The sequence below is a fragment of the Polistes fuscatus genome, unplaced genomic scaffold (assembly GCF_010416935.1).
Source record: "Polistes fuscatus isolate 324 unplaced genomic scaffold, CU_Pfus_HIC Scaffold7, whole genome shotgun sequence".
Taxonomy (NCBI): domain Eukaryota; kingdom Metazoa; phylum Arthropoda; class Insecta; order Hymenoptera; family Vespidae; genus Polistes; species Polistes fuscatus.
In genome coordinates, this window is record NW_025113151.1 from 3401036 (window position 1) to 3422044 (window position 21009).

Genomic DNA, 21009 nt, shown 5'->3' on the forward strand with positions numbered 1-21009 from the left:
TTTGATATTTTAATTATGAATTTTTTAAAATAATTTAAAATCCAACTTGTATTTCGAACATATACCAAGCGGCCACGTGAACCTTGACATTCTTCAATTTCGGTCTTTCACGGTAACGTATACACTGTCTGTTTTAATACATGGGATCCACTTCAGGAGTAAACAGATGATATGAAATGTACAGTTTCATTTGCTAAACCTATTTAATATAGAACATATTACAATAAAATATTAATTAATTTGTTCTGTAATTTGTTAAATAAATCTTACTAAATATAATGTCACCGATTGCTATAAAAATCGAAGAGAGTAATTAACACACATTTAAATAGAAATGAAATAAAATAAAAATATTTCCATGAAAAGAAGTTACAAACGAAATAAAATATTTTTAAAAAATTAAGCTTAATAAGCAAATTTTTCTAATATTACTGCACATATATAATATAAGACATTAACAGTTTTAACAGAAGATACACAATTTTATCCGAGCAAAATCTTTTCGGAATCCTTGGTGTAAGTTTTAATCGAGATTCAGTGAAAGCCACCGCAAGCACTCTACTGACGACATCCTCGAGGTCCTGCGGCGTGCAAACAGCAGGGACGCAAATACCCCAGTAAAGTTCACTTATCGACTCTTTCGACCTATCCTCAACAAGTCTAAAGTTCTACCAGACAGGATCATGTGCCTTTTTAAATAATCCTCAGGCACCTTTACGGTAACTTCACTGAGACAATACTAATCACGGATATTCGTAGGTGTCTAATTTGACCCAATGTCCAGATACTCGTCAGTAGAATTGTTCAATTGGAAACCCAATTGACTGAAATTTTCTACAAATTTCCTCATAGTTCACATTTTGTCAAATGTTAATAACAAAACATAACAAAAACGTTTGCTTAAATACACGTATCGAATATTCTAATACGAAATATGAACAACTTTATGACTCAACAGAACCTATAAAGCGAGAAAACAAAACCATTTAATCAATTAAAAATCAATGGTAATTCCTAACCAAAAAGGATATCTTTTTTCGTGCTAGAATTAAACGAAAATACAACGAAAATTAAAACTATTCTTAACTAAATAAGAATTACGTAGACTAAGACGAGCAATGAACAATATGCATCAAGTGATCGTTAAGAATAAAAAGGAAAGAAAGCTCGTCGATCTCATTACGAACGACAGGAAGCGACTAAAGATCGAGGTTGGCAAGCTTAGAGTACGTCATTAAAATTCAGTCGATAAGTTCGCGTCGTTATGTTCGAAATCCTATGGTCAAATGCCCCTCGTTAGCGCTAATTACCGCAGATCTCCACGTTACGATTCGGAATATTCTTCGCGAATTAACCTTTTCAAGATAGGCCCTCCTAGCTACAGTCTTTCTTTAACGTTTGCCCTAAGTTTAACGAGATTTTCAAGAGAAATGAGTTTGTTCAATGAAGATTCGTTATTTGCTCTTCTACTTCATTCGAAATTTTTCATTCGTGAAAAGAAAAAACTAATCAGGAATTAAATATATATATATATAAAATTTTTGTTCATATTAAGTTATAATTTTTGTAAATTTCTTTGGATTATTATTACGTGGTAAAAGAACATCTTTTTATAATAAAATTATATTTAGGATAAATGTAATATAGATGTAATTGCAGTGTCAAAAATTATAAGATTTTTAATAAGTTGTAATATACAATTTTTTCAATACCTGCAACATCTATTGTATTATTAATATAGAAAATTTGATCCATTTACAATATGTTTTCAATTTATTTCTAAAATAACTATATATGAAAATCTCAATTATATATATAAATTACGTCCTTAGTAGAAAAAACGTATTATGCATATATAAATCATTAAATTTCAATGTTTTTTTTAATTATTTTTTATTTGTTTATTTTTTGTCCTGTAAAAACACCATATGAGCAAGTGCGATTTTAATGCATCGCAAATTATAAATTTAAACGAAAAGATTGGTTCTTAGGTCATAATTCATATTTAACCGTTCTCCCCCATGGTTATCCTGTTTACGTAGACAGCTACATTGAAACTAATTACCGCCGTTTATGTCCGGTTCATTGTCATGTGCGCTCATGCACGCGCACAAACATTTTGACAAATTGTATAAACGGTGACGTATTAACAACGTACACGTCTAACCTACGTCCTCGTACAATTACCTTACCAACGTTCAATTAACGTCGTACCCTTAAAATCTCGTCCGGTAGATTTACCCCGGTTGTATCATGACTGGTTTACAAGAAAATATCTCCCTTTTAGAAGAGAAATTTTATGATTATCTTTATGTATTTGACAAACAAACTTTTGTTTCTTTATCTAATTTCGTGTTCGGATTTTAATTCATTTCTATTTTTTTTTCGGCTCAAGTAATACAAGTTGGATTTTTTATAATTGTGCAGGTAAATATATGACAGTGATCTGATTGTAAGTAAGTAGACAAAATTTTTAAATAAATTTTATAATGTAATTTAGATTGTAAATAATTTTTCTATTTATATTTTACAACATTTTCTTAATAAATAAGAACATATTTAATTTTTAACGGGAAAGTAGATGAACCGAAGATCCATTTGGAAATATAATAGATTTCTAAAATTAAAAAAAGGAAAGAAACATTTTATAAAAATATTGAATTTAGTTCACAACAAAAAAAAAGATAAGTCGATAAACGATGAAAGTTGAAAGTCAGAATTAATCGATAATCAGTAAATAAAATATTAATACCTTTTCCTATAGTTTACGTAAAACATATTGACACCAAGTTATCCTTTAGAAAACCTTTAGAACTGTTTTACCTAGCGAATAAGAAATAATTTTATCTTCGTTATGAGAAATGTTATAAATCCGGCAATAACCGGGTGGATCTCGTTGTCCCTTCGCTTTTCTCATTATCCGTCTATCTATTTCTGTTTCTGGTTCTTTCGCGGTGCGTTTCGCGCGGTAACGAGACACACGAAATTATACAATAGAATTCTCACGGGAAATATAGAAACGGTCGGAGAAGGAGAAGGAGGAGGAACCCCGACGAGTGCGGGGTTATCTGGTTATACGCTTTCTCAGGTATGACGCCGCAAAATTGCATAGCCAACGTGAAGCACGAACGTCCGAGGAATTTGAAACGGTCGAAACGCGAACGGTACGACCTTCCGTGGATCACTTCGGACCAATTTCGAGTACGATGCTTCGCGAGATCGTGGTCATAAGCGAAGGCTTGGAACGGGACCCTTGAGATTCTAAGGACTCAGGAGTTTGAACCACCTTGGCTCTTCATAAACCAAGAATGTACCGTCTCTAGTAATTTCGTGTTCCAGATTTCTGATCTTCAGTGACCAATCTAAATTCATCCTTCCAAAGTTTCATAAAGAATTCTGCATTCACATATTTTTCAGAATAATAAAAAAAAAATAAGACGAGTAAAAATAAGAAAAAAAAATTAAAAATGATTCAAGTGAAATTTCTTAATGTTTTTCACGTTGGTAACTTTATTGAATTATTCGATTAATAATTATTCTTTTCTGTGTATTCACCCGACAGTGTTTGCGTTGTACCATACAAATTTTACAAACACCGTAAGGAATACCGGTTACCGGATCTCATGGGAAAGTTACTGCGTTGGAGATCCATTTAGAAATTAATTAATTTCTAAAATGAAAGAAAGGAAAGAAATATTTTTACTCCTTCCCCCCGTCCAGTATTCTCTCACAAATCTGTTCCAATTTCTTCGTTTCTCCCCCGCTACTCAAAACCTTTCACTTTCTGTTTGTCTCAAAAATTTTCGATACCCTTCTAAAAAAAAAGTTTCACTTCAAAAAAATACCTGAGAGTATAGAAGAGAAGTATAGAAATACGAGGCCCGAAATCGCATCGACGATTTCGGTATGCGTAAATTGCGGGAAAGAACTTTTCGATTCCTAACGTTGTTGCTGTTGTAAAAAGAAGAAGAAGAAGAAGGGTAAGAAAGAAAGAAAAAAAAGAGAGGGGTGGAGGTGGGGAGAATAGGAGAATACAATAGAAAATATTCGTCGCTAGGTACAGAACCTGTTATTGCGGCGCACGTAGAAGACGCAGTGTACGTGTCGGTACGTTCCTATTTACTTTATCGGGTAGGAGAATCGCCGCCTTTTTCATACTACTACTACGATTTTCTGCACCCTTCTCCACAATTTCTCTCTTTCCTTACCTTTCTTTCTATCTTTTGATCTTCTTTTTCTATTTCTAAGCGGCCCACTGGACGTGATCTCTCCTACCTCGTCTCGTTAGCAGCTTGCTTATCTGCTTTCCTCGTCCTCGAGCAACGTGAATACAGCATCACCATCTTCTTTTCTCTCTCTTCTTCTTCTTCTTCTTCTTCTTCTTCGTCCTCCTGATTTCGTTCTGGACCACGCGTGCACATCGTACACGCGTCAGATTCCCTCTCCCATGTTTCTTTCGTCCTTTGAGACGTGCCTGGATTACGGAAATCGTCGATTTCCACGATGCATTTCTTCCTTCTTTTCTTTCCCTTTTTTATCTACTCTCTTTCTCTATCTTTCTCATTGCTATCCTTCGAATTGAACTTCTCTTTCTTCTCTTTCTTCTTCTTCTTCCAAAATAAATATCCCTCCCTCTATCTTGTCTTAACGCTGCTGAGCACACGGTCGCTCTCGTCTCTTCTTTCGTCGACTTTCTCGTACCAGGTGCCGCCGTCCTTATCCTTTTTGGCCACTCATGCTGTTTGCACTTTTATCTCCTAACCTTTGGATGCACCAAAGCCGTTGTTGGTTTGTTCGCCTCTGAGCGAGAACTTCCGTCTTTGCCGATCGTTTCGTGGTCGGAATTTCTTTTGATTTTTAACAACACTCCCTTTGTACTTTTTATTTTATTTTTATTTATCCTGCCAGTTATTTACAATAACTTGCTATTCTCCACAATCAACGTTATTATATCTTATTTTAAGAACTTTAAATCGTAATACTGAATTTGTGTGGTTGTACGGTTGTGTGCTGGTTATTCATATCCGTACTGTGCACTCTTTCGTGCACTCACTTTCTCACACTGTTTGAAAAAGGAATGCTATCTTTTTCCACTTCCACGTTGTAAAGGCGGAAAGAGGTGATCCAGAAAAACACACTTCAATTGTGATAAATTGAAGATATATTTTAATACTCGTTATACAGCAGATATGAGAATCTTACCGCAAAGATGCTGAAAAAAGACTCACTCTTCTCATTAAAAACTAATAACTTTATATGACATTTAAAAATGAACATATATATAATAATTTGACTTCTACGAATAAAATCAAATATCCTCATTATAACCAATTTATCGATAAAAGTACTTTAAATATTACTCGAGTTATTTTGTAATATACTGAATTTTTATTGTAATGTGTTTATTTTTCAGTCTACTTGTGAAATTGCATATTTTATAGTTAGAAATACGAATACCGATATCCTAATCAAAAACTGGAGACGTATAGTTTTTAGAATTTATTTTTTATTTGTACGGTTAGTTATTACAATTGTTTGATTAAGAAATTGAAAAGTGGGGTATTGAAAATAATGATAAATATTATCTTTTGTCAAATCTCAAGAATATAGTTTCAGCTGGTGTCAAAGTAATGCTGAATTTTAGGGCAACATTTTCAACTGATACTGGATCGTCTATTTGAACAATAAATTTTCTCAATACAGTAGCAGCTATTGCCTTTATTTGGGTCATGCCAAATATTTGACCTACAAACGTAATATTAAATAAACATATACTTTGCTGATCAACTGTTTAGAATATTATTTCAAGAATGCATAAACATGTGCTTTTACCTAAGCATCCTCTTTTCCCAAAGCTGAACGGAAGAAAACATTTAGAGTTATAATTCCCTGGCAAGAACCGATCTGGATTAAATCTTAAAGGATCAGTCCAATATTTTTCTTTTCGGTGAAGTGAAAATATTTTAAAAATTACCTGACAATTTTTTGGTAATATCACATTGTCGTTCACTTAATAAAATAAATAAATACATATTATTAATACATAAAACAGTAATGTCTATGTAAAAAAAAGAAAACAAAAAATATTTTATTGTATGTAAAAATACCTTTTGTATCGCTATGTAGTGTTCGCCCAAAAAATGGAGCAGGGGGGAAAAGCCGTAAAGTTTCCTTAATGACACGTTCCAAATATTTCATACTCTTAATATCTTCCATTGTAATGGGAACATCTTTAGGATCGCTTGAGCCGTACATATCGTACAACTCTTCGTACACTTGATTCTGGAATCGAAAAAGCCAAATACATGATACAAGTTTTGTATGAAAATATAATTCATTTTTAAAAGATAGTAACTAATAATGCTTAAGTGCGCTCTGTGCCTACTTGAATGTCCGGAAACGTAGCCAGCATTAAAAATAAAAATGTTAGTGTAGTAGCGGCAGTATCACTTCCCTAAAAATTAATACAAATTGTTTTTTACTTTTAATGAATGAAAAGAAATTTTTCATACTCTTAAATAAATTCATCTTACTGCAAAAACCATTGTATTTATTTCATCACGAATATCTGCCTCCGAATATTCTCCGGTCTCGTAAAAGGATTTAAATATTGCATCTAAAAATGGACTGGTACCTTTTCCTTCATTTAGAGGAGAATAATAATATATTATTTATTGTTATTATAAAAGGTATTTATCCATAAATTCATTGCGAAAAGAATAATTTTTAAAATGTTTATTCTTACTTGCATGTGGACCTTTTCCTTCCTGGGTAAAGTTATCTTCATTCATTGACTCCTTTTTTTTCCTTATAATCTTAAAGAATAAAAGTTATATACATGAGAATAAATTATTATTTTATTTCAAAGTAATATATTTTGTTAATTTTAGAAGATTAAAAAAAAATGGTTTGTTGGTATTTTTACCTCGTTTGTTATTTTATTAAAGTGTGAAAGATATTCTTGTAGCCGTTTTCCCATAGATGAATATTTAAATATAATATTTGGATGTAACCAGAATTTCATTATTCTTTGTAAAGTTATATCCATTATTCTAAATAAAAAAAAAATTCACAATAAGAAGACGAATATGCAATAATATTAATTTACATTAAAAATTTAAAAATATTTTTCCAATTATTACTCTGACAAATATTCATCAAGTTTACAATCCAGATTGCTCTGCAAATTTAAATCATTTTCCAATAGGCTATCTGTCAGTACAAAAAAAACAATTTTTAGAAAATTTTAATGTTTCCATACATATTTTTCAGAATTTCCAAATCTCACCATATGTTATATCCAGCGTACATAAATGTACGTAATGCATAAAATCTACGTTTTTTCCCTTAGTAGTTTCTAAATTATTAGTTAGTCTGTTTGAATTCTTTACTATTGAGTCCAGAAAAGTCGAAACCATTCGTTCTTTGAATACTGGATTTAAGATAATTCGATGAATTTCCCAAATTGATTCTTTAAATAAGAGAATATGTCTTAATTTAAATTTTGATAGTGTTTTTTAATATATTTATTAATTAATAAATAGAAAAAGAGAGATTCTTATGTACTCATAAGTTGGTTTGTAGACATTATATGCAATCATAAAAAAAGAAAACTATTTTTACCAGCAATCCTCTGGAAGAAATACTTAAAAAATTCTGTATTATATTTAGATATAAATAGTTTTTTTTTTATTAATTAAGAAGAAAGCATGTGAACGTATACTTTACCTGTCACAGTAAATAATCCATTACCCAATGCATTTTTTGTAAACTCATATAGAGAACTTTTCTCATAACCGTTAGAACTTTTTGATAGAATCTAAATAGGAAACAAAAAATTTATAGAAAAAAACCCGAAATAAAAGAAAATCTAATTTGGGGAAAGCATTTCTAAAGAACTTCAATAGATTTGATAAATCTTACCTCAATACTATCAGGATCTACCAAGATTACGATTAATTTTGGGCCTATCCACAATATCCACGGCGACGAATAGGTATTAGATGATTTTATTAATTTATCAGTTATATCTAATTGTAAGACAAATTCATTGAATTGAAATCACATAAATATAGATATTATAAATATTAAATAAAAGTATACCTTTTGTATCACCGAGAAACATATTCAGGTTTCCGATCAAGGGATATGCTTTAGGCCCTGAACATTTTTTTACCATATTATATTCGCGAAATTTATTTATTATATATTTAATTATATAAGATAACAGAATTATTATTACTGTTGGAGCAATAACTTTAGTAATAGAAAACATGTTTAGTTAAACAAATTAGAAATTATAAAACAATTTAAAATAGTTTAAAAATATTGCTGGATCTTCTCTTGTATGCTAAGAACAGATTTTAAGTTGATACGCCGCAGCGACTTCTCTTATCTTTTGTATCTTAACAGAAACTAGGAAAGAATCTTCAAACGAAAGCCTATTTAGGTAAAATCAAAAGCGTACTTTGTCCACGTGTCAATGATACCGCCATTCGCGATCAAGCAGATTCTTTCTATACTTGACGAATTCTCTTGAAGCGATTCTTTCTATATTTTAGCTTTATTTCGCCGCAGCATATTCAGTTTCTGCTGACGGACTTGGTATTGTCTTACACGCTCATCCGCCCTTCTTATTCTAACATTTAGCGGATGCGAATCTAAGATTTCGCCTGGACTGCACTTTTGGAAGGTGCGTGAACTGTCCTAGAGGACAATTAAGTCGAATACATGCAAGAAGTAGGGAGGAGGTTTTCCGGTATGTCATGAAGAGGAAAAGTACTAGTCTCATTTAAATAGGACCCCGTTGGATGAAGAGAAGAAGAGAAGAAATTATATGAAATAGAAAATAAAATATTTATTCGACAAGATTATATTTTTTTTTCTACTGTAATTTCATATGTTTTTAATTAATGTCCTTAATTTTATATTCCATATAAAAGAACAGGTTGAATTACACAAAGAAGAGAAGAGAACTGTATGAGAGATGAAGGAGACCCCAGCGAGGACCCTCGACTAATGCTCGAAGGTGAGAAACGTCTAACGGTGCTATTTGCATATTTGTGTATTCATGTGGAGAAAGCTTTCCTCGGCGCATTACACCATCCGGGATTGTTGCGATTCGTTGAGAGAGACGACAATAGTCTTAGAACCTAAAGAACCAGCCTATACTAGATACTTGGGGTTCAAATGCTTCCAAAAATGCTTGGTAACTATAATAATATAGTTTCTGATTGAAATAGTTAAGAGTATTTATGTTTTTAGAAATACATAATGCGGGAAAACGAGAATAAATTTTATAAATGATATTATTTGATTCTATTGTTGTGATTTTTTTGGTTCTATATCAATTTTACAATCAATTTTTTAATTCTATAAATATTATGTTTCGGTTCTGTGTTGATTGTATAATTATTAATTTTTTTAGGTTCTATAATTCTTTTTTTTCGGTTCAGTATTGTTTCTATAACTTATTTTTCAGTTCCATAACTTTCTTTTTCGGTACTATTACTGTGATTTTTTGGTTCTATATCAGTTCTATAAACATTATGGTTCGGTTTCATAATCTTTATTTGTTGGTTCAATAATTTATATTTTTCGCGGCTCTATATTGTTTTTATATTTATTACTTTCTATGACTATTATTTTCCGGTTTCTATAACCGTTATTTTTCAATTCTAGTTCGATCTCTGTATGAAACTAAACTTTAACCGTAACCGATACAGAACCGTAAAATAACAATTATAGAACATAAAATTCATATCAGTTATCAAAACCGAACTTAAAACCAGTATGTGCAAAAATCATTGCATTACTATAACAACTATAACATATTTTCAATTCTCTTAACTGGTACAAAAACAAAACCCAATTATCCTGACTATTTTCAATCTCTGATACCTGAGACAGATGAATATACAAAATGGTAGACTACTCGTCATTTAAATACAAATAAAGAAAAAAAAGAAAAACAACCGGATTAATTGCAAAGCTTATCCATTAGATTCGTTGAACGATTCTATTATGGATGAACAAATTAAGTAACTAATTGGTAGAGAATGAAAGAGTCATCGTGAATGATATCCGACATCGAATAATAGCAGTCAGATAATTTATTCTGAAACAGAGGGAAAACGATTTGAAACGGTTAAGAGGATCCTCGACTTCCGCCAGGAGAATTTTCCTTTAAACGAGTTGTAGTTGACGAAAGGCGAACGCGTTCGAACTTGATTATACAAAGCAATGTCGTGTTATCGATTCGATGTCCTTCTTCTCAAATGAAATAAGTTTCGTTCTTTTTATATTCCTTATTCGAGTTTCCTTTTAACTTTAGCCAAAAAGGAACGATCCCTTTTACTGCGACGACGCATTTTCCCTTATTCCATCCAACACAGTTTCAACGAGGCGAATAATTACTTCGATTATTTACAAGATATTTTCTACGAAGATTAAAGCGATAGAACTAAGTACTTACTTCAACTGGAGTTGAATTGATGCATCCTTGCTTTACACTAAGGAGGAGGGGGACTCTTCTTCTTTCATTTATTTCTATCTCTTATTTTCTATTCACATTGGAGACTTGATCCGATCAATCAGAGGTGTCCGCTCGTGTGTAACTCTTCGATAATACGGAGATTGCTATTCAACATGTTCATAGGCATTAACGCTAAACGTATTACGTAAGATCAAATGAAATTGTTTGAAATTTATTTTATGTTTGTTTTTAATTTTTCTCTGTTTTTTTTCTTTTTTTTTTTTAATTAAAAATTTGTTGTTATTCTTATTACTCGTATATATAAATTTTTGAATTAATTAACACTTATATATATAATTTAATATAATATTTATGGTGTCCCTTGGTATATATGTCTGAAATATTAAGGTATAAGAATAAACCTAAATATTCAGTTTTTCACCGACGTATTTGGTATGTGTTGACAAGCGATCACGTGAATCTTGACATTCTTCAATTTCGATCTTTCACGATAACATATATAGCAAACTAAATTTTTTAAACTTAAGTAGGACAAAGGCATAAAAATATACCAAAAAAGTTGTGACACAGCTAAATAGGCGTGCATAATATTTAAGAGGTACGTGAATCGCATTTTCGCTAAAAAATCGAATAAAATCAGTTGTAACTAAAAAGATCCTACATATTTTCTTCCAAAATTAAGTTACCAAAATATTATTTAAATCTAAGATTAATTAATCAAAATTTATTTTAATCATAGTGCTTGCCGATTTGACAAATATAGTTTTGAGATAAACACGTTTGAAGTTTCGACAATTAATACGTATATGTGAAAGACGATTGACGCTGGAGCCAATAAATCTTGAAAATGATGAATTTTTATACACTCACTTAACGACAATTGATTTATAAGAACTCAATTTAATTAAAGACAACATTGCCACACACGAGTGATAGATTCGACAGTTAAGCATGTCGCTTGATTAATTTCTTTCCTTTTCCTTCCACCATATAAGTCTAGAATACAAGATTTAAGATTAGGAAGGTCGCCTTTTTACGCGTTTTCCGAGCCAGTTTTCAGATCTCACGTAATCGATAAAGTTTATCTCGCTAGGAAACGATCAAGCTTTGAGGAAAATTGTTATAAATGCCGATCTGACATTGAATTATGAATGTGTGTGCTGGCGAAAAGTGGAAGGGAAAATGGCGTTAAAGGTGAAGGTGTCAAGAGGGTGGAACCAAGGGGTGGATTCGAGCGTGCCGCAACCGATCCCACATCGTAGGTATTATAAGTTCAGTCGAATCCTTCGTGGGAATGGGCGGCTTGCGCCTGCGAGACTCACCTCTACATTACTACTAGCTCGTCCCAAGTGTAATCTCTAAGCTCCTAAAAGGTACTCGCCCCTTTCAGGCACACCGTTCCCTTACAAACTCTCTCACTCATTCACTCACTCACTCACTCACTCACTCACTATCTATTTCTCTCCCTCTCTCTCTCTCTTTATCTTTCTCTCTCATCTATCTATCTTTTTGGCATCTCTCTCCAACTTCTCTTGTCTTCGACTTCAAACTTTCTACCACCAGACGAAGACACTTTCCTTTCCTATTCTGTTTTATCCTTACTTCGTTCTTAACATGTACAACTTTACAACTATAACGTATGTAGAAGTCTTTCGCTAATCTTGTTTTTCTAAGCATAATTCAACTGTTGGATAAATCAAAATATTTTCTTTTTATTCGACAATTATATTTAACAAGAGATGACATTGGTATTGTATTACGTACTTTATCTGTACTTCGTTCTTACACTTTGCAATCCAACAATTGTAATGCATGAAAAAGTCTCGTTTATTTCATTTTTGTTAAAATCTATAACTGTTGTATTAGATTATCGTGAAAGACTGAAATTGGAAAATGTTAAGATTCACGTACCAAATACGTCGGTGAAAAACCGAATATTTAGGATTATTCTTATACATTTATATTTCGGACACATACCAAGGGACCATGTGAATCCTGACATTCTCCAATTTCGATTTTTCCCGATAACATATATACCAAACTACATTTCATCGTGTAATTTTATTAACAAAAGATGACAGGTATTGTATTATTTCAAATTGAATAACTGTCGATAATTCTAAATGATATTCTTTCTTCTTCTTCTTTTTTTTTTTATTGTTTTGTTTCCAGATGATATTTTAAACGTATGTTGGACTCTCTAACGTGACACACGTTATTCGAATATACATATTTACAGGTCGTGCGGTTTAGAGCTGAAAAATCATCGAGCGGAATGATACGAACGTATATATGGAAACGCATCGAAACGCACAGGAGAAATTTATCGCGTTTGTTCCCTGGCATTTGAGTACGTGTTAGTGGTATGTTCCGTCGAATGAACGATCACGTATTGTTATCCAACGTTGTAAAGGGCCTCCGTTTTAGGATCAATTATTGCAGGATCCGCGAGATCAAACGGTGCTCGACTGCCAGTGAACATTAATAATATTCGTATCATATCAAACGCCGACTCGATCTCGGATACTCGACAAAATTTTCACCCGAATAATGGCCGATCGCGTAAAGCAATTTCGCGGCTCGTTGATATCGAAAGGTACGACTCTACCATGTCGACCATCACCTCATGGATATTCGAAAATAATTATGATTCTTTCTTAGTATATGTGTTTGTGTATTAGTGTGGGGGCGTGTGTGTTTAAAACTATTTACTTGTTTCAAAGACACAAATGCTAAGTAATTTACTTATTTTATTTCTAACAAAATTTATTCTTTTATATTTTTAACATTTTAGAACGGCAAGGTGTCACCGTTGTACGTATTTTTTCAACATACTAGTATGTAGAAATTATTAGGTTGTTCGGAAAGTAATTTCGTTTTTTTGTACAGAAATTTTGTTTATCGCGTTTACCGATTCCTAACCTTACTCCAAATCTCAAAATCATCTTACATTCTAACAACGGACGCATAATCTTTTCATCATTAAAAATATTTGTAATTAATCGTATAATAAATCGTGCGACTAGTTAGCAAGTTTCCTTTTTAATGCTGTTTGTTGTCCTTTCAAACGACAAAGGAAAAGAACATTACAGATGATTACTTACTGACACTCTTATCTTGATTAAAGAGCACGTCTTGTAGAATTTTCTAGTTTATCGTAGGATGAGTAAAAAGTTCAATTAGAAAATGGGATCTTTGAACAAAGTCGATTCGAACAATAAGTTTTACCTCGAATTGATGACAACTTTGATAATAATACTCTTTAATTCTTTTTATTAAGAGACTAAATGTTAGATTACTTTTCTTACTAATTCTGTAATAATTCAATATTATTCATTAAATCGAATCCTTATCTTATTTGAACAATCGTTTCATGCTTCAAAAAATTCGGAAATTTCCGAATTTTTTCTGGTTATTTTCTAAATCAAATATTTAAACGAAATCACGAAGAAAAAATATTTATGAATTAGACTCACAAATGAATAGACGAAATGAATCACTAGGGTGATGTTATTATAAGGGTGTCTTGAATATTCACATTTACCCGAGTAAAATTTTCCGTGCAAACGTTAAAAACTCACAGTCGAATGTATTATATTCTCGGGTTTATGCTAAAAGGAAAACACACGGCAAATGACAAGGCACGATAAAGGCTCGATCTGACGCAACAGGTGATACGCGTGTGCTTTCTATTTTTATAAGCATAATTTGCTAATGCAACTTATAGCATCGTTCGTAATAAAAATCACTCTGGTTTTTGTTTGTAAAAGAAAATTTAGGAAATTATGATAATGACGTGTCAAAGTATTCTGAATAAATTTTCGTTCCAAAAAAATGCAGAAAAGTAAAAGCGCCTAAGAGTATTTTAACAAAATGTTTATTAATTATAATAATTAATTAAGGCAAACGTTTCAAAAATTTCAAATATTTCAAAAATTAAATATTGAAAAATGTATCAACTTACCTTGATATACCTCCAATTTGATTAAATTATAAATAAAATAATAATATAATGGTTCTGTGTGATGTCTACAAAAATAAAAATAAATAAAAATTAAAAAACATATTTATATATACGCGATAAATTCAAAACTTTGTCATCATTATTGCATCAAAAATTCAAATAACAGAAATTAAATTTTACAAAATTAGCGACACTGTAAATATGCCACCTAATAACTTCTACGTTGATTCACTATTGAATCATAAATTAGAATTTAGAAATAAAAAAACCACTCCTACATCAAATTCATCGATAAAAATTTAAACAAAATAATAAAGTATACAATATCAACCTCTCTAAATTGCCGAATATTTAATTTAGTTACAAACTCGAGCAATTACTAAAAAATCAATATTAAGCGAATCGAAGTAACAAGGTTTACGGTAGCATGAAAAGAAAAACCAAAAAAAAAAGGAAATATTTCTCTTTTTTCCATCTTTCTCTTTGCCCGTTTCTCCCTTTTTTCATTTCCACCTACTACAGATTCCCATGAAAATTTCAGGTGACCACGTTCAACGCATTTCACACGGGGCGTAACAACTATCACTCTTCTCTATTTTTCTCCCCCACTCACAGAGCAGGCGAACAGAAATACACACACGAGCGCGCACATACACTCACACCCTTTCTTTCTCACTCTCTTTTTATCTCTCTATCTCTCTCTTTACCGTTTAGCGTGTTGTTGGGAGCCTGCAGGTCGTTGCATCGACGAGAAAACGTTACCATTATCATCGGTGTAGGAGAGCATCATTGGCCTAATTGGTGTCGGTTGGGTGAACATTTTGTCAGGGGGGTGGGGTAGGTCGGTACTGCGACGAGGGAAGAGAAGGGAAGAGAGCGGGGCCTCGAAAAAGGGGGAGGGGTTGCATTTGGCGGTCGACATGCATTCGACGCAGCGGCCGTGCAGTTGAGCGCAACCACGCGTGATTTCCCTCTGCACGACCATCTGCACGCATCACAAACTCCGAAAGGGTGCTCTTTCACCCGGGCCACCATCGAAAAGGGTTGGTTGGTTGGTAGGGGTAGGTGCGGTGCGAGATAGCGCCGAAAAGGGTCCCGGGGGTTGGGGGGTTGAGGGGTTGGCGGTGCGAAGCGACATTGCGGCCGTTCCAAAACAAACATACGACTTTGGTCCCGGAGCTTGAATCGTTTCCTGCTTGGAAATCTGCCTGGAAATCGACGCGTTGATCATCGCGAGGAACAACATAGGCGGTGGGAGGAGAGGGGGGTGGGTGCTAGACGTGGCTTATGTTTGTAGCCAATATTCATACGAATCGATTGACATAACCGGACATTGTCGTTCTTTCGTTCTTTCGTTTCTTTCGTTCGTTTTACAAAAATACCACTCAAACGATAACGTTGATCTTCTTTCTAACACATCAACTTTACAACCACCACCGGATCTTTCTTCTTTGTTCGGGGTTTGCTTTTGGAACGATATCAGGCCATCGATCTTTTTACTGATACTTCCTTCCTATCCTTTCCAAATTGAAGGATGAAAGGAAGAGAGAAAAAGAGAGAGAGAGAGAGAGGGTTGAAGAGGAGAAAGCAATCATACAGAACGTATCGGAGAATCCAAGAACCGAATCGAACTAGAAGCAGAGTGATATAATAGAAATCTGTAAGAGGAAGAGGTTAACTAGCAGTTTTTTATTTTTCACTAGCCAGGAGAGATAGCGGGTATTATTGGGAAACTAATTAAACTGGAGTATAAGAAATAAAAAAGAAAATAAAGAAAAAGTAAGGTAAAGTAGAATAAGAAGGTGAAGGAAGAAGGGTAGTAATGTTGGGTGATGGTGATGATAGTGGTGGTGGTGTTGGTGGCGATGGTGGTGGAAGAAAAGAGGACTATCGTTTTCCGGAACATCGGACTTTTTTCTCATTCTCCACATTTTTCTTTAATACTTTTCCTACTATAAGGTATCAAGGGGAGGGTACTTTTCCTATAGGAAAAGTAAAGCGTAGCTTCTCTCTTAAAATTATTTAATGTCTTTGTCGTCTGCCGTAGATCGTTAGATCGTTCGAAATAAGAGATTATTACATCCGAAGACGTAAAACGTTATACTTACTAACTAAAGCCTGTTTTGGTCACTCTGCATGCACCGAGTATGACCGGGACCAGGCAGGTTCGTTTTTCCCAAAGGTTAAACAATAATAAAGATGGCAAAGAATATTGAAATATAGGCGAATATTAAGAGAAACAAGTAGGAATTTAAAGGATTTTAAGGAATAAAGGCCAATGTCCGTTCACCGTAGCTCTGGTTCTAAAGATATTTTAATATTGAAAACATTTACTTACAAAAATGGTGTGGAGACAAAAATAATCGATCCTTAAATTTAATCAATAGCTTACTCTTATCGAGTGGTTTGCAATTATCAGATTTATGAAATTTTTCCGCTGTTTCTTTGTTGATCGGCAGTTGCCAAAATTATTTTGCATACGTAGTCACACACAAATTCACACACAAACTCACACACAAACTTACAGTATCTTGACTATAAATGATTTGTGACAAAGAAGAATAAAAGAACACAACTTATTAAACACTCAATAATTCTATAAGACTCAAAATAATAAGACTCGATAGTACCTTGCACAAAGTAAGACAATTAACGCACTAAAACACTTGTCAATAAAGACTGACCGATTAAGATCCAGATACTAGAACACAGATCAAAAAGAAACTCCTTATATAGGCCTATATTCACCTTGGTGGGGGTTCGCTTGCACCCATTCCCACGGGTGCATTCCGCAATCCTAAGCAGTTCCACGAGCATTCCAAGAAGTCGCACCGGTGGAGGCTGCACTCGCATCATTCGCGCAGTTGCAGCAATTAATAAGTTTTTTATTTAATTGGGTCGCTCCGGCACCCATAGTTTCTAGCTTTACTCTTTCGCAGAATATTTGTTTTCTGCTGACAGGATCAATGTTGCAGTCACGTACATCCGCCCTACTTATTCTAACGTCCAGCAGATGTATATCTAAGATTACGTCTGGATTGTACTTTTGGAATGCGCGTGCACTGCCGTAGAGGACAAATAGGTCGCACACGTGTAAGAAATCGGAGAGGAGGTTTCCTGGTATGCCACGTAGTGGAAAAGTACTAAGAGAATTTAAATATTACAAAGGAAAAAATAATATCAAGAAATTATAAGCGTTGCAGGACGTCACAAGATGTTTAACAATATTAGTGGACCTTACCTCGAGAAATATTCCTACTAGTTGCACCCTCAAGAGATCGAGATCCACGTATGAGTGTGTATGTGTTGATATCGGTGCTGGAGACCAAGAAGTAATTAGGCTGGAGGCTAGAGATGTAACGGATATTGTAGGACGCTACCTTGACTGGGCTGGGTTGGCTGGCTGGCTGGTTGGTTGGTTGGTTGGCTTGCTTGCTGCTGCTGCTGCTGCTTCACGTTATGGAGTTGTTGTTATCTAACTTAAATGAACCGCGTAATAATATCGTTAGAAGCATTTCGGTAGTTCCGTTCACCGAGGCCTCTTCCAACAGCTCCTGCTGCTTCTACCGTTGATAGTGCCACTGTTAAATGTACCTATCGGAACTTCCTATATATTAGTGTATATTAGTGTATATACGTGTTATTTGGTGTGCGTTAGGTAGTTCGGTCATTTGAGTTAATAAATGACGACTCCAATGTATCGTTTATAATACCGTCTTTGCGATCGTACCGATTCCACTAGTGATATCGTCCGGAATGAATTGCAGATGGAGCTTAACAAGTCCTAGGGATGTTGCATTCCTAGCGTGTTATTATAGTTGAACGTTTTTCTTAAATGGTAACTACAATACATGTTATTACAAACAAATTGGAGTTTAATTATCGTAAGAAAATGATTTTCATTATCAAGATCTGAATAAATACACTCGTAAAACATAACCTTCGGTGTACCGATGTTCCAAATAACTCGACCATTAACCTAAATGAACAATATATTATCTCGAATAAAATAAAATATAAATTAAAAATCAAACTTCTCTAGGAAACGGATAGAAAGAATTTTTTTACTTCCGAGTAAAGTATAAAAATCTTAGAAAATACGAAAGCTTGACTCATAAAGGTTTTGAAAGATCCTGATACTCCCATTGGTATTATAGGTAATAGTAATAGTAGTAGTAGTGAAAATCTTTTCGAAGGAACGCTATCTCCACTTATTTCCACGGATCGGATTTCTCCGTGGCAAGGGTAACGGTAACGGTATCAGTGGTTTTCACGTCCTCCGGCAATTACATTAAAAGTTTCTTTAAAGGGGCGCGGGAATCGGCCCGAAAGAGAAGAAAGATAAAGAAGAAGAAGAGGAAGAAGAAACGTGGTAGTGGTAGCGGTGGTGGTGGTGGTGGTGGTGGCCCTTCTCGGGATAAAGTAGGATAGAGCTAGGTCAGAGGAGACAAAAAGGGTGAGAGGGAAAGAGGTATTCGACAAGGAGCGAAGGAGTCTATTTAATAGAAGAGGAAGAAGTCGAAGAGAGTATAAGAAATGGCCGAGACGCCTGCTAACGATCCACGAAGGTTTTTATCTCGTCATCCCTTAACGGTCGTCGCTGTTATTTAGTACCTCGTCATTATAACCCGAGCACAAGCCTTCGGTCCTACTATCTTTTTTTTTCTTTCTTTCTCTTTCTTTCTTCAACCAGCCTCTTTTCCTTCTTCCCGTTAATTGTTCATTCACCCTCGTCAAAATTGCACGAGCGACCTTTTCCATTCTTTTCTCTTTCTCTATTTTCTTCTTCCTCTCTCTCTCTCTCACTCTCTCTCTCTCTCTCTCTCTTTTTCTCGTTCTCTTATTCGCTAGCATCTCTTTTCTTTTTTTCCTTTTTTTTAATTCTGTCGTCGCCTACTTCCTTTTTAAACTCCAACGGACGAGTGGTAAACTCGGTATTATAAGAATTATGAGATAAAGAATAGTCACGGGCGCGAAATGGTGGTAGCGACCCAACGGCGAAACGAAATCCCAGAAAGAGAGAGAGAGAGAGAGAGAGATGAAACCTCAAGATAGCGCATAACGAGTCGATTTTACGGGAAAACGAGTTCCTCTCGTTTACTTGCTGATATCGAAATTACGTTGGGACAAACAAACGTTCTCCATCGATCGTTCCGTTTATTCGTTTCGTATCTTTGCTCGGGTATTTCGGCGAACTACGACGTAACTCGTTATTAACTTCATAAATTTTATCGTTTAAACGATTATAATAATTGTTACGTTAATAAGGCCACGAGAAACAAATAAACAAAGTAAACGTAAATTTGATCTGGAAATAATCATTATAATATAACGATGAAATTTATCCGACAAAATTTGTCAAACTTAATTACCAGGATAAGATGTTTAACAACTCGTAGTTTGTTTTATTCATTTTTGTTTGTATTCATTGATCTTTGATAAAATCGTCTCGTCGTACTTACTTATACCGTACACTCAATGATTCGATGAAACAGACTAAAGATAGAAATAAAGTAAAAGAGAGTGAAAAAGAAAGAGAGAGAGAGAGAGAGAAGAGGATGCAATCGAAGCAAAAGAGATCCTAAGCAGGGATAAGAAGTCTGGCAAAGACAGCCGTTACGAATCTTACTTGGGTAATCCGAAGACTCGGAATATTTTAATCAGGCCAATACCACGAGACATTTTACATTTACATATCAAAATTATCGGAATTCTCGGCAAGAGATTATCGGACTACTATCATTGTCGGAACAAAGATTTTCCTTCCTCTTCCTCTTCTTCTTCTTCTTCTCTTTTTTTTTTCTTCAGTTTTTTCTTTTTTCTTATTCTATTCTTTTTATTTTTCTTCCTGTTCTTCGTCTTCTTCTTCTTTCCCAATGGCAGATAGAGGAAATGTATTTTCCGTGATGTCGTCATGCAGCTCGTTCGATAGCGAACGAAACGAAGGAAAAATCGACGACCTCAAAGAGACGTGGAAACGTCTTTCCGATTTCTTCGTTCCTCTTACCTCTCCTTGTAGCTTTAATTACTTGGCCGTGGCTTTTCTTATTCCTCGGACTTCTTTCTTTTCGAAAGGTACTCCTCTTTCTCTTTCTACTCCTCCTTCTCCACCTCCTTCTCTCTATTCTCTTCAATTCCTATGTCGACGATAAGAATGGTGGAAAGTCGGACGGCTTCTCGTTACTTATCTGTATCGATCTTATTCTAAAAGATTTTCGACCTAACGTACCTACCTATTTTCTTTTGACGGCACTGAAAAAAGAAACTTTCCTTCCGAACCGTTTTTCCCTTTGCACCACTCGAAAAAGATCTACCAAGATTTCAGGGTAATTACGATGATATATATATATATAGTAAATATATAGATACCCTACCAATCCATCCCTCCCCACTCTACACCCTTCATCCTTCCGCTTCCGATGATCGTCGAAGCGAATTACATGAAATTAATCAAAGCTTCCCTAATTTTGATATGATTACTAAAAGAAGTTCTTTTGATAAAATAATTTCTAATATCCTTCTTGAATTTTTCAAATATTTTCATTCGACG

General features: G+C 34.0%; 2 protein-coding genes across 2 annotated transcripts in view; one reads left to right on the forward strand and one right to left on the reverse strand.

The window, feature by feature from the left end:
- Nucleotides 1-5581: 5581 nt before the first annotated feature.
- Nucleotides 5582-15279, reverse strand: LOC122524229 (cytochrome P450 4V2-like). Its single transcript, XM_043646369.1, has 12 exons — nucleotides 15167-15279; nucleotides 14460-14524; nucleotides 8066-8160; nucleotides 7729-7819; nucleotides 7289-7471; nucleotides 7143-7212; nucleotides 6746-6807; nucleotides 6534-6640; nucleotides 6386-6454; nucleotides 6108-6282; nucleotides 5833-6009; nucleotides 5582-5745 (listed from the first exon to the last, which is right to left on the reverse strand). Exons 1-12 carry the CDS (start codon nucleotides 15277-15279, stop codon nucleotides 5582-5584), a joined length of 1371 nt encoding a protein of 456 aa, XP_043502304.1.
- A 1327-nt stretch (nucleotides 15280-16606) lies between these two features.
- The window catches only part of LOC122524230 (cytochrome P450 4C1-like), a 37259-nt gene continuing 32856 nt past the window's right edge, over nucleotides 16607-21009 (forward strand). Inside the window, exon 1 of the mRNA XM_043646370.1 lies at nucleotides 16607-16624. Within this exon, the coding sequence (XP_043502305.1) occupies nucleotides 16607-16624 (18 nt within the window). The remainder of the gene's footprint in view (nucleotides 16625-21009) is intronic.